The 13210-nt window shown below is 44.4% G+C and overlaps 1 protein-coding gene across 1 annotated transcript in view; it reads right to left on the reverse strand.

Annotated features, from left to right (window-relative positions):
* Positions 1-1558: 1558 nt before the first annotated feature.
* LOC135910041 (homeobox protein Nkx-2.4-like) overlaps positions 1559-13210 on the reverse strand; it is an 80492-nt gene continuing 68840 nt past the window's right edge. Inside the window, exon 3 of the mRNA XM_065441996.1 lies at positions 1559-2020. Within this exon, the coding sequence (XP_065298068.1) occupies positions 1835-2020 (186 nt within the window). The 3' untranslated portion in view covers positions 1559-1834. The remainder of the gene's footprint in view (positions 2021-13210) is intronic.

Raw genomic sequence — 13210 nt, forward strand, 5'->3', positions numbered from 1 at the left:
TAAAAAGAAAAGTAAACGTAAGCAAATAAATTTATTTATAAATAAACACACAAATTTATTTATTTTCATAAATAATTAAACACGAAAATGTGCATGGCGTCACCTCGCACGTGTTGTCACTCGACAGTGTGATGCAGCATTTATGCATTGGGTTTCTAGACATTCAATGCACCAATACATAGCACTCGAGCTTGAATCCTGCCAGTGTCGCGCTGGAGACGACGCAGTTTATTCTGAATTCTTATCGTTTTAGTTTATGCCGGTAGATTATAACTTCCACATCGCTGTTTCTGTTAATTGTTGCGCAACATGGAAGACCATATTGCTGTAGAGGACCACGCGCAGTGTAGCTACGTTTCTCGTACATCACGCCAATTCTAACACGAGTGCCCTTCCACGGAAAAAGGTTGCCGACCACCAGAGGTGCCCAGGCATTAAGTTTTATGTATCGTACTGAGCACACTGTCTTGAAAGTCCCTTTCGTAAGTACAATATAGGTTTGTTTCGTTACACAACACATTTTCCGAACCAATGTAAGAAGTGCGAAACCGCGTGTACATAAGGTGTACGCGTTGTCATCTTGCAAGTCGCATGCGTGTTCGATAAATCGCCTGTTCCGTCATCGCGTTTGCAAAATGTGTGGTCAGAAAGCTGCCCTTAGAATAAGATGCAGAAGGCCTATCGAGGCTTAATGTCTGCACTCGCATCAGCGATCCCTGCTCACCCGCGAACCTCAGTAGGCCGAAATTCACTCCGAGCTTGCGACAAAATAATTGTTTTTCAGCGCCCGCGTCTCATAAATTCTAATAGTCTGTACGAGCATTGTAGAAAGTCGAACACTTTCGGCATCACTTCTGTTGCCGATTGCTGACGGGAAATTGGATTAATTGTAAATTCGATTGCGATTCGGCGAGGTAGCGAAGTTCGGCCTTTTTCTTTTTTCTCTTCTAGTTTGCTTACACAAAGTTAACCAGCTGGTTAGAACATCAGAAGTGTTACTGTGAAAGGTTATCGGTCGAAATTCCCACTCCAAACCTCATTGTTACACGACTGTCAGTCCGCGTCTCGCGTGATATTCCCCAAGCTTCCTCTGCACCAAGCTGTGGTCGACGGATTCCCGCGCTTTTTGACAGAATTAAAAAAAAAGGCTAGGGTCATTCGCTCTTTGACGCCATTGATGAGCCTTGTCTATATCAACAGTCAAAGGCGCCTGGTTACTCAATTGCGATGATTTAGGCATGATTTTGGTCTGATTCGCACAGCCGTCAAACGTCCCATCCGTCACCGTCATGGCACCGACGTTCATCATGAGAAAACGTGTCATCACCGGTTTCTCCCCGAAAATGGCACGCAGACGACGTTGACAGGTGCCCTTAACGTCGCCGGCGTCCCATCTTTCCATCAGGAACGGCGAGGAAACGCTGGCTCATTACGGACGGTGGTGCCATGAGGGTGACAGGATGGCCCGTTTGACGGCTGTGGGGATCAGACCATTGCCTGCGAGGAGACGAGCTTCACAATGCGCCACATGAAATATGATACAGTAAAGATGTTTGAATATAAAGTGACATTGCGACTGCATTCAGTCAAACCCGAAGTGAGAACCATCGTCTACGGTACGCAGCGTCACTTTTCTCACTGATCGTCGACTAGAAGAGCAATATATGCCACCTAGAACGTAATCCTGAAAGTATCTAACATAACACGTTCATCGTCATTCAACTCCGAATTTGGTGCTTATATTACTGTGAATGTTTCTGCGCATTAGGAAAGAATGGCCTCCGTCACGTATATGTGATTGAGAGTAACCACTGCTCTACATGTCGTGGCTGTTTCATCTACTATAGCCGTTGCGTGTCTCGAAGGAAGCCATGCTGTCCGTGGCTGGCTGCCGTGCAGAGGCGGCGGCCATGGCGAGCTGCCGCTGCGCCTGCTGGCACTGGGCGAGGGACGGGATAGAGTTCTTCTTGGGGCGGCCTTTGGGCTTCGTCGGCGGCACCGCACACCCGCCCTGCATCACCTGCGCGCAGGAAGAGCTCACATTGCGGCGCCTCACTCCGCAAACATCGGGGCCGTGGTCGACAACAGAACGGCAACAGCATGCCGTTAGCGCCTTCAAACAATTCCTTCCTCAAGGTGTGCGCGAGCACATTAGGCATATATATATATATATATATATATATAGTTGAAGAAACGGAGCACACTTACGTTTTTCGTTTTTGTATAATTATATTCCTTATTGTACCAATTTCACTATGTATTTATGTGCCTATTTACTTGTTTTCATGACTATGAATGCTGTCACTTTTCTGCCTTGTATTGCTGGGATGTGCGGCCACTCAAGCTGCGTTTATGTCGCAGCTTTTTTCCCGCATTCCGCACCACACATTGTATCTTTGCCTCGTGTATGAATATGTAAACATTGAAACACTGTGGTGAAATAAACTCCAACTCCAACTCCAACTTCAAAAAATTGCATTTTTAATGGTTTAACGTTTCGGCCGTGCCACGGCCTAAACGTTAAACCATTAAAAATGCAATTTTCGGAAGTGTGCTCCGTTTCTTCAACTACCTATGCACCGGACCTACAGAACTGTTTGTTCCGTGTATTTTATATATATATATATATATATATATATATATATATATATATATATATATATATATATATATATATATATATATATATATATATATATATATATATATATATATATATATATATATATATATATATATATATATATATATATATATATAAAACTCACGGAAGCCTAGCCATAAACAGCTTCGCTGTAAAAAAATGCGGTTTGCTTCTTGGAGAGAGACAGACCATGCACAGTACTATGTTGGGCGAGTTGGAGCATAGGAAATCTGAGGTACTGTGGCGAAAAGTATAAAACCCGTCAAGAAAGGAGGAGACTGAAAAGAACGCCAAGGAACGGCGTTTTTTTTTTCTTTCGCCTTCTTTTGTCCCTGGTTTTATATTTTGCGCCGCAGTACGTCGAATTTCCTATGCCCATGATCACAAGGCCGTGATGGCGTAGCCATGCCTTCCGCTCGATTCTATACCCTTATCGTTCACCATTCAGTACCGACTGATTTCATCGATAACGCAGGTGGAGCGTCGCTCTAACCACTGATGAAACGCGAAAAGTGCGAGAAAGAAGAGGACCGGAAAAGGAATCGCTACAATATCGTGACCTAGCTGTTAATTGAAAGCTCAAGATAACAATCAAAACTAGCGAGTGCTAAAATCGCTTGTGCAGGTTTGTTGTCCTTCTAATTGTAATAGTGCATCCGTAACCCTGTTACATAGTGCGACGTCTTGTGAGGTCAGTATTTCAATATGATCTACTCTGACAATTGCTGCGAATTATTACAGAGCGATGCGCGCTGCGTATGTTCTGCGTGCATTGTGTTTACGTGCATGCTCCTTTGATGCAATGTTGCTTACTTGAACTGAAAGTGAACTGACAGTGACCTGTGCTTCAATATAATTTTTATTTAACCTCGGTTTTTGCAACTGCCATTGCTTGCTGCATAATTTGTATTTGTTGTGAGGTACAATTCGCCTGCTTGAGCTTTCTGCGAGCTATATCCTTGAGCGCGATCCAAACTTTTCTTTAAATTTTATTTTACTGTTCTTTGTTTTATTTTTATTTTTGTCGTCTTCATATTTAAACGTTTCTTTAATTTTTTCTGTCATCATGAAAACTCGACGACTTTTACTGACAGAAGCTACTACAGTGCCTGGAACTGACGCTGACCAACGATGATGGCAAACTGCTACAAATGCTGCTGAAGAGTCCTGTAATATCAGTCACTGTTAAATGACACAGTGCGGTTAAACGTGGCAGCGTGAGCACTGTCCATGCGCTGCACGTTCTGCACCAGAAATCGCCTCTGAACCTACCAGAACGTCGGTAATGAGGGAGCACGAAAAGGTGCTTGACAAATACTTTATGAACAGTCTCTTGCGTGCGGAAAAAAGTGCATCTGCCGCTTCTTCAGTCTGCATACGCAGCTCAAGTTACGTCATTATATCGTCAAACCACTGCATTGCCTCTGCATTCATCGCTGTGCGGGTGTACGCGAGGAATCTCTCGTATATATGCTCGGCCGTCTGGGTTTCCTGACAGATGGGGCTGCATACACTAATTGAATTCGGGGTTTTTCGTAGGAAAAGAGGAGCTGCACCCGGTACTCTTTTTCTCCGGCCTTCGGGGAGGCGAGGTAGAGTTATGTAGTTTTGACAGTGGATCTGCGGCAAACACGGCCGCGGCGCTGAGCGCAAGGTGCGGAGGGGCTCGCTCAATCTCTGAAATTTGCAGCCGCGCCCGCCCTGTGACCTTGGGTGACGTACAGCGCGGGAGGATATGTCGTCACAGATTTGCGCATACTTTCGCGCCACGATTATTAAGCAAGATTTCTCAAGCTGACCCGCGCCCGTCCTTTCGCGCGTCCTCAGCTGCCATCAGGGTCACTTCCTTCCTCGAACGCAGAGGAGGCCTAAAGGTCGCTCATCCAGAAAACAGAACCGTGCTGTCGCCTATCGAGACCCGGCTTCGTGCGCTCTGGCGGGGCGGAGTCAATTACGCGACGTTGGCGTTGACTCCTGAGCTCCGTGTGTTGACCATGCGGCCGGAGCACGCGTACGCATGCCTGGCCTTCCATGTGGCCTCAGATGAAAAACCCACGGCTCCTATAGAGCGAGCTTGGCTAATAGAGCGGTCGTGCCATGCACGGTCGAGGCTCGGTAGTCGCTCGAGGGTGAGTCCTCGTTTGTAAACAAACCCGCGGGAAACGCGGAAACTTGACCCCTTCGACCGACTGCGATGTCGTACGCATACCTACGACCCTTGCGTGGTGTGGTTGCCGCGCGGTGCATAATGGCATTACGTGGCTAAGTCGGCATACGTGCGCGAACTTGGAGATAGGTGACTCATGAGGATTGGATAAGACGCGCGCTGTTCTTTTTTACCGCGAGCTGAACTGTCCGTGTTGGGAGTATCTCTTCCTGTTGCTCAATGTTTTCCTATGCGCGATTGCGCTAGCGGTAATTCTGCCGGCTGTAGTTTTCTTATTTGTGCTGTTATTCTCTTTGTGTGACTCACGCAGTGTCTTGGAGCATCACAATACTTGGAGTGATGCCGTCTTACTCGCTGCGTAGGGGCGAACACACGTGATCAAATGACCGTCCGCGGAACATTTCGTAATGCTCGTGAACGGTGAACTGATATTCCATTGCGAGGGAACGGAATACCCCCTTTTTTAATTGTGGGGTTTTACGTGCCAAAACCACTTTCTGATTATGAGGCACGCCGTAGCGGAGGACTACGGAAATTTCGACCACCTGGGGTTCTTTAACGTGCACCTGAATCTAAGTACACGGTTGCTTTTTGCATTTCGCCCCCATCGAAATGCGGCCGCCGTGGCCGGGATTCAATCCCGTGACCTCGTGCTCAGCAGCCCGACACATTTCAAATGTGTTGGGCTCATTTGAATCATTTGGACATCATTTGAAATTAATTATGCGTAGAACTTATAAACTTGCACCTCTCTGGTAGAGGCACCTTAACATGCATGCTACTGTTCTAAGAATATTCTACATTGCTTTATTTGCACGTTGCAATCGTTTATAACGTTTGTGAAAAGTTGTTGTGCATCACCGAATGCAAAAAACAGGGAAGCCTGACAAGACGAATTAATAAAACCTGCCTACGCAAGAGGGGCAAGGGTAGTACAGTTAGTAAAGTGACCTATTGTCGTTATAACAACATGTTTACGCCCTATCGAAAAAAAGGCCTTCCTGTGAGACTCGTCATGGTTATCAAACTATCTCGCAGTTTCGTGTGACCGGTTGTAGTTTTCGCGTATTTAATGGTCTATGTGCACACATTCAACTTACTTGTCTTTCCTTTCTTCCCTCGTGCTACCCTCCTTTGGCAGGCTTTCACCCATTGTGGAATGAGTATACCTGGAAACTACTTAACTTATATCCTGCAAAGGGGGAGTGCAGCAAGAGTTGTGAAGAGAACGGAGATCAAGGCAGGAAAGACGCTCGCTTGCAGCTGAGTTTATTGTGAGAGACAGGGACGTTATTGCGCATGCGTTGACATATAATATTCTGAACAAAAACTAAAATTTAAAAAGATCTCCTGACACACGAGCAGACATCACTACATAGAAAATGGCAAACTAGTGTGGGTTACAGCTTCATCGGGAAGTGCACATGGCTCGAAAGAAACCATTCCAAAAGAACTTAGGAGCGTTATTGCATAAGCAATAATGTACCTGGTGGCCTGTTTCTCAAGATAAACGCTGTTGCAAGTGAGCACCTTTCCTGTCTTGGTCCCCTTTCTTCCTCAACACGTCTGAGCTCCCGTTTGCTGGATATAATGTCAAACCAACTAACCCAGCTAGCCCTACAAATTACTGTCGTAATACTTAACCACTCCTTAATTTCAGCCTACATAACCAAAGCACAACGCTTAACGCTCGCATGAGCGGCTAGCATGCCACAGAAGCTCTGATTGATCGGTTACGCGTCCACAACCGGACACAGTGAAAATGATTACCCTAGACGAAAACACTGAAGTATTTAAAAATTGAAGTGCAGAGAAACCCTTATGCTAGCTTTTCCGCCAGGCATGCAGTACGCGGGCGAAGCCGTGCGTTTTTAATACAAACACGCTTGAGGGGAGTGACTGCGGAGTGACTGAGCGCTGTAGCCTAGGCAAAACATGTAAGCTGCATCGCTGAGAGGCCTTCGCGAAACAGGCTCGGTTATGCGCCATAAACTGGTGACATATAACGTTTCCTGGTGCACACGCAAATATGTCTCTGCTTTCAGAATATTTCGCCGCACGCATGAACGCAGGTACGCATTCATGAAATATACAAGCATAAACAAGCGCACACGTGCAGACAAATGCAGACATAGTCCTACCAAGCACATACAGAAATGAACTATTTCGAAGGTGCACATGGGATTGTCGTTCACGCTTATCTGGGTGCTACGATTGCATTATTATAGTCATCGTGTGCGTCAGGGCTTAAAGTCTCCCTGCATAGGAGGGGGCGCCCTCATAGGGCGGCGACTATAGTGCCGCGATGTCCTCCACACACACACACACACACACACACACACACACACACACACACACACACACACACACACACACACACACACACACACACACGCACACACACACATATATATATATATATATATATATATATATATATATATATATATATATATATATATATATATATATATATATATATATATATATATACACAGTGAAGTAGACGCGCGTATGATGCGGTTTATTGACGTTTCGGCCGGGGTCCGGGTATATATATATATATATAAAGAAGATTGGGCCACGTCTGAAGAAAAGATTAAGAAGTTTTGCGAAGAAAAACTCGAACTTCCCACAACCAGTATGCAGTACGAGAGGGTTCATCGCCTAGGAAAATATTCTACTGAAAAAAAAAACGGCCCATAATCGCAAAACTGTGTTCATTTAAGGACAAGCAAAGTATCCTGTCCGCAGAACGTAAACTTAGGGGGACAACATTTTCAAATGGTGAAGACTTCGCGCCATCAACACGTGTTGCTAGAAGAAAGCTGGTAGATTTTGCTAGGCCACTTGAAAAGCCTTTTAAGTTGGTGCTCGATAAGCTATATATAGACAAACAAGTATATGTCTACGACACCGCTAGTGACTCAGTAATACAATCTGCCAGATAGCTAGACACAAGCCCAAGCTCGCCAAATGATCAGCTGCCTTTCTTGCCGCAAGCCGCTCTCTCGCTCTCAGTGGCCTACACTAACGTCCGAAGTTTGCTACCTAAACGCGATACACTTTGTGGTTTTTTAGACGATAGTGCCTGTGACATAATAGTACTAACTGAGACATGGTTGAATCCAGATATCAACGACAATGAGATCCTGCCAACAAATAATCTTTACAAAATTTATAGAAACGACCGCATCAATAGGCGCGGTGGGGGTGTACTTATCGCCATTAAGAAAGCCCTTCATTCATATTTTATCGATTCAGGGTCATCTCTCGAGATTGTGTGGGCTGCTTTTTATGTGTCCTCCAGTGCTGTACTTATTGGCGCCTGTTACCGGGCCCCAGATTGCAACCATTCCTTTTCCAATGACTTGCGGGACAGTGTCACTAAAGCGCTCCAGCTGTGTCCATCCAACCACGTTTATCTTCTTGGTGATTTCAATTTTCCGCTTATCGACTGGGAACATATGTCATCTTCATGTCACGCGTCTCTGGAACTAATCAATCTAACGTTAGATTTTAACCTGTTCCAAATAGTGAAGGCCCCTACACGCTCTTCCAATATCCTGGACTTGGTTTTCACAAACGCCCCTGACACTATTACTTCCATTTCAAATATGAGCGGCTTTAGTGATCATAACCTCATCCAACTAGCTGTTAGCATCCCGAAGCCCGTGTCTGGCACAACAACTAAACAAATTCGCGATTATAACAGAGCAAATTACGATGAGATTAACTCCCAACTAGAAGAATTCTTTTGCCAAGTGCTACTACCTTCATTTCATTGTCGATCCGTAAACGACAACTGGGTGCTCTTCAGGGACAAATTAACGGCATTAGTAGACCGTTACGTCCCGATAATCTCCATAACTAACGACAAATCCAGCCCTTGGTTCAACAAGTCTCTTCGCAAGCTAAAGAATAGAAAGAAGCGTTCTTATAACAGGGCTAAACGCGTACGCACTGCTGAGGCTTGGCAGGCATACAAAGACATTTTAAACAATTACTGCTCAGCGATATCTTCCGCCAAAGATAAATATTACTCTCAAGACCTACCATCGCTGCTAACTTCCAATCCTAAAAAATTTTGGCAAACCATATCTCCGACAAGAGATACTAACACCATAAATTTGCTCGGAACAGAAAACATACCTATTTCTAGCGCCGATTGCCCCACCGTATTCAACACGTTTTTTTCATCTGTTTTCACTCAGGAGGACGTTTCCAATGTTCCAACTTTTCCTGAACTTGATGCCGCATACATGGAACCAATCGATATCACAGTTGAAGGCGTTAAATTACTCATTAGTAACCTCAAGATATCTACTTCCGCCGGTATTGACAACATTAATTCTAAGATTTTAAAGAACACCATCACTACCTCAAGCAAGATCTTATGCCATATTTTTCAACAATCCCTAGCATCTGGAAAGTTACCCACCGATTGGTTAATAGGAAAAATAATACCAATTCACAAATCTGGAGATGTTCATACACCTGACAACTATCGGCCCATATCTTTAACCTGCATATGTTGCAAAATGCTCGAGCACATAATCACTTCCCACGTGTATAGCCACCTAGAAGCTCACAATTTCTTTTTCTCTAATCAGCATGGTTTTAGGAAGGGATTTTCTTGTGAGACGCAATTGTTCGAACTAACGACTGACTTGCACTTTAACATGGACTGCAACCTTCAAACTGACTGTATCTTTCTTGACTTTTCTAAAGCTTTTGACCGAGTGCCCCACTGTCGCCTAATTTCTAAATTATCTGCCTTACGACTTGACTCTTTAACATTATCCTGGATTCGTAATTTTCTTTCTTTTCGAGAACAGTTTACTGTTGTTAACAATTTCTCTTCCCCGCCTTCTCTTGTTAGCTCTGGTGTGCCACAAGGCAGCGTCCTCGGCCCCTTACCCTTCTTAATCTACATTAACGACTTACCCACCCAGATTACTTCCTGCATGCGCCTTTTTGCCGATGACTGTATAATCTACCGTCCTATTCACACGACTGACGATCACTTGAAACTTCAAGCAGATCTTAACCTTATCGCTAACTGGTGTAACAAATGGCTCATGACACTAAACTTTACAAAGTGCGAGGTGGTGTGCTTCAGCCGAAAATGTGTAAATTCTAAATATTCGTATCATCTTAATAACACTATGCTTTCTCACACTTCATCATATAAGTACCTTGGTGTTGTTCTTACAGAGAATCTTTCATGGGCCCCACACATCACTTCAACATGCGCCAAAGCATCACGTTCTCTGGGCTATATACGACGCAATCTGCGAAATGCCCCGCCAAACATTCGAAAACTCGCTTTCCAAACATTCATTTTGCCACAGTTAGAATTCGCCTCCCCAATTTGGTCCCCTCATCAAAATTACCTAATAAATATGACGGAAAGCATACAAAACAGAGCAGCCCGGTTCATATCGCGTAACTACAGCATAAACTCGAGCATTACACAAATTAAACTAGACTTACTGTTGCCGCCATTAGATATCCGCCGTAACATCGCTCTTCTGTGCTTATTTCACAAATATATTTACACTAATAAACGAACCCGGTTGCAACTACAAATACCGCACTCTTTTTCACGCAGATTACATAATCAGTTCAGTTTCATGCGCATATACGGTAAAACAAATGCATTTAATTCATCAGCACTACCACGTGCCATCCGTCTCTGGAATGACCTCCCTGATACCATAGCCTCCATATCTAATCCCGACACGTTCCGCTCTCAGTTACTCATGCTTTTCCCATTTAATACCGTTCACGAGTGACCAATCTAGTGTATGTTATCGTGCATTTTTGCCATGTTGTGTATCATTTTCATAAACGGTATTCCTTTGCTCTGTTAACAGTAACAAGTGTTCGTGTGCCTTCAGATATTGCTTTGTATTCCTAGTGCCTTCAATATTGTGTAACATGGTAATCTTTTTAAAGCTTCGTTCCTATTAGAAATTTGTACTTTTTATACCTTTTACTATTTAATGTGCCCCCCTTACTTTATGCCCTTCCATAGGGCCTGTAAGGTTCTTTTGAATAAATAAATAAATAAATATATACGAAGCATTTTTTCTATATGTTTCTATTGCTTGACCTGTTTCACTGCCGGATCCTGTGATTCACCGCTTAACTGATATACAACTGCATATATATATTTCAGTTAAGAATATAACTATGTAGGACAAATACCTTATTGGCACTGAAGAAGCCAACTTCAGGCAGAACGTAGTGAGCTTTCTCTGGAAGTCAACAATATGGACATGTGTACTTGTTTGTCTTTATCGGGCGACACGCTTCACTTCCGCTGTCTGTGACCGAACCTTGTGTAATCTGATCGGGTGTGTGCGGTAAGCGAACAGTGCGGCACTTTGTGGAAGGCACGCGGGTCCCAGCGATTACTCTGGAAACATTCGACGACTGTTGTATAAAAGCCGACGCGCTTGACCCGCTGATCAGGTTTTCGACGATCACCGACCGTGTTCGCCGCTATCGTTGTGCTATAATTGTAGCCTGTTTTGTGGGCACAGGTTCACCCAATAAAATATACTTTTGTCGTTCACAGTATTCCTACTGTGTTCTTCAACGTCACCACCACGTGACAATATTTTATGGGTGTTCTGCAAATAAATATATTACACTGAGTGTATTTGGGTATTTATTTAATGTGCCGATTCAGTCAAGCTCTTACAAAAAAAATGACATTTTGGAAATGGTTCATTCTTTTTCAAACTCAGGAGTTAAAAGGGTAAATATATGCGAACTCAAAGCAAAGAAATCTAGCTGCAATACAGATGATTCGTTGCCTTGCTTCATGGACAACCTCAGGCACTTCAACAATATATATTATGGTTTCACGCCTACTTACCTATAAAGGTGGACAAAATGCACGCTTCTTAGGTATAACACAGCACTCATAGTGCACAACTAAACGAATGAAAATTAACTGGTAATCTAGAGAAATCCAGGTGAACTTTCACTAATTCACGAGCATGTATCTTAACGTTCAGATGACTCATGAAACATGCAAAGAATCTGTGCTGTGCAAAGAATCTTAGTCGAAGAAGGGTGGTGGCCCTCATGTGCAGTGCCTTGGAGAAACGCGTGCAGCAGCACGACAATATATATTTTCCTGTTTTTGCTAATGCCACATCATAATCGGGATTAAATCATTAATAGGAAAATTGTAAAGTTAGAATTGCCCCACGCAAAGGCACTACTGGTAATAAGACCACTTCCAGGGCAGGTCCAATAGGTGCCGCATTGCTACAGTTGACCTGCCGAGAGGGGAGGGGTGAGCCCCTCCTGAAAAAAAAAAATGTAGGGGGGGGGGGGGGATCGGGCTTCCCGGAAGCCTATGAATTTAAGCACTTGTGTGCGTACTCGTTGTTTACAACATCTTCGAATAGTCGTTCTAGAGCGCCCCGCAGAGCCATTAATTCGTTTGAGACCACATACAAGCTCTATTGCGATGATAAGTGAGCTCTGAATTTATTGATAACCAGGCTTCGTTATCTATGCTGAAGCCAGGTTGTTCTTGTACCAGAGCTTTGCAGTCGCTTTGCGCGATATCGGTATTCTCTAGACGCTTCTGAAGAAGTTGCGAAGTTCAACGAGAGTTACTAACTCCAATAGTTGCTAACTCCAACCGCCACGTCAGCACTCCTAAAGTGGTCTGCTTATGCGGACACCGCAACCTAAATGTCGCCAGCAATGAAACATGCTTACATTTAATTTCATCTTAAAGCTTAGGTGGCATGGCAATCCATGCGGATAAAAAATGAACGAAACTGGTACTCGCAATGTTGAGGACAACAGCGGATGACGGTTGGGCAGCTTCGTACTACGTTACCGAGGAATTTCTGCGAGAGGACATCGATAATGGGGGGCCTGCTAGAACTGAATTACGCAATGATGAGTGTTGAGTATGCTGTCACCCAGTCAGAACTTGACATACGGCTGCAGAGCAGGATGGCGCAGCGGGAAGCGTATGCGGTGGCGCAACCGCCTTTTGACTGAGTGGGTAAGGCACGCACTTGGCCAACGCCGACACGTATTATTAACGGTGGCGCTCAGTTTGTCGGTGGTTTGCTTGTAACAAGGATGATTTTCTTGAGCTGCGCCCACAAGGCTTCTTTTAAATATTTCGTGGCAGGTGGACTTAACCACCACTTATCAGCCGTTCAGTGGTTACTCTCTACTTAAACAGAAAACTTTCCTCTCGCGCGATCGGCGAGTGGCATTGGCGCAATCAAGCGGCTCCAGGCCACCACTCTTGAGATCGGCATAGCGCGTTGCTCTATCGAGTTGATCATTCGGTAAGTATAAAAAAGACGTTCTGATTGGACAACCAGCTATTGCGTGTGATGGTGAAATCG

The sequence above is a fragment of the Dermacentor albipictus genome, chromosome 4 (genome assembly GCF_038994185.2).
Source record: "Dermacentor albipictus isolate Rhodes 1998 colony chromosome 4, USDA_Dalb.pri_finalv2, whole genome shotgun sequence".
Lineage (NCBI taxonomy): Eukaryota > Metazoa > Arthropoda > Arachnida > Ixodida > Ixodidae > Dermacentor > Dermacentor albipictus.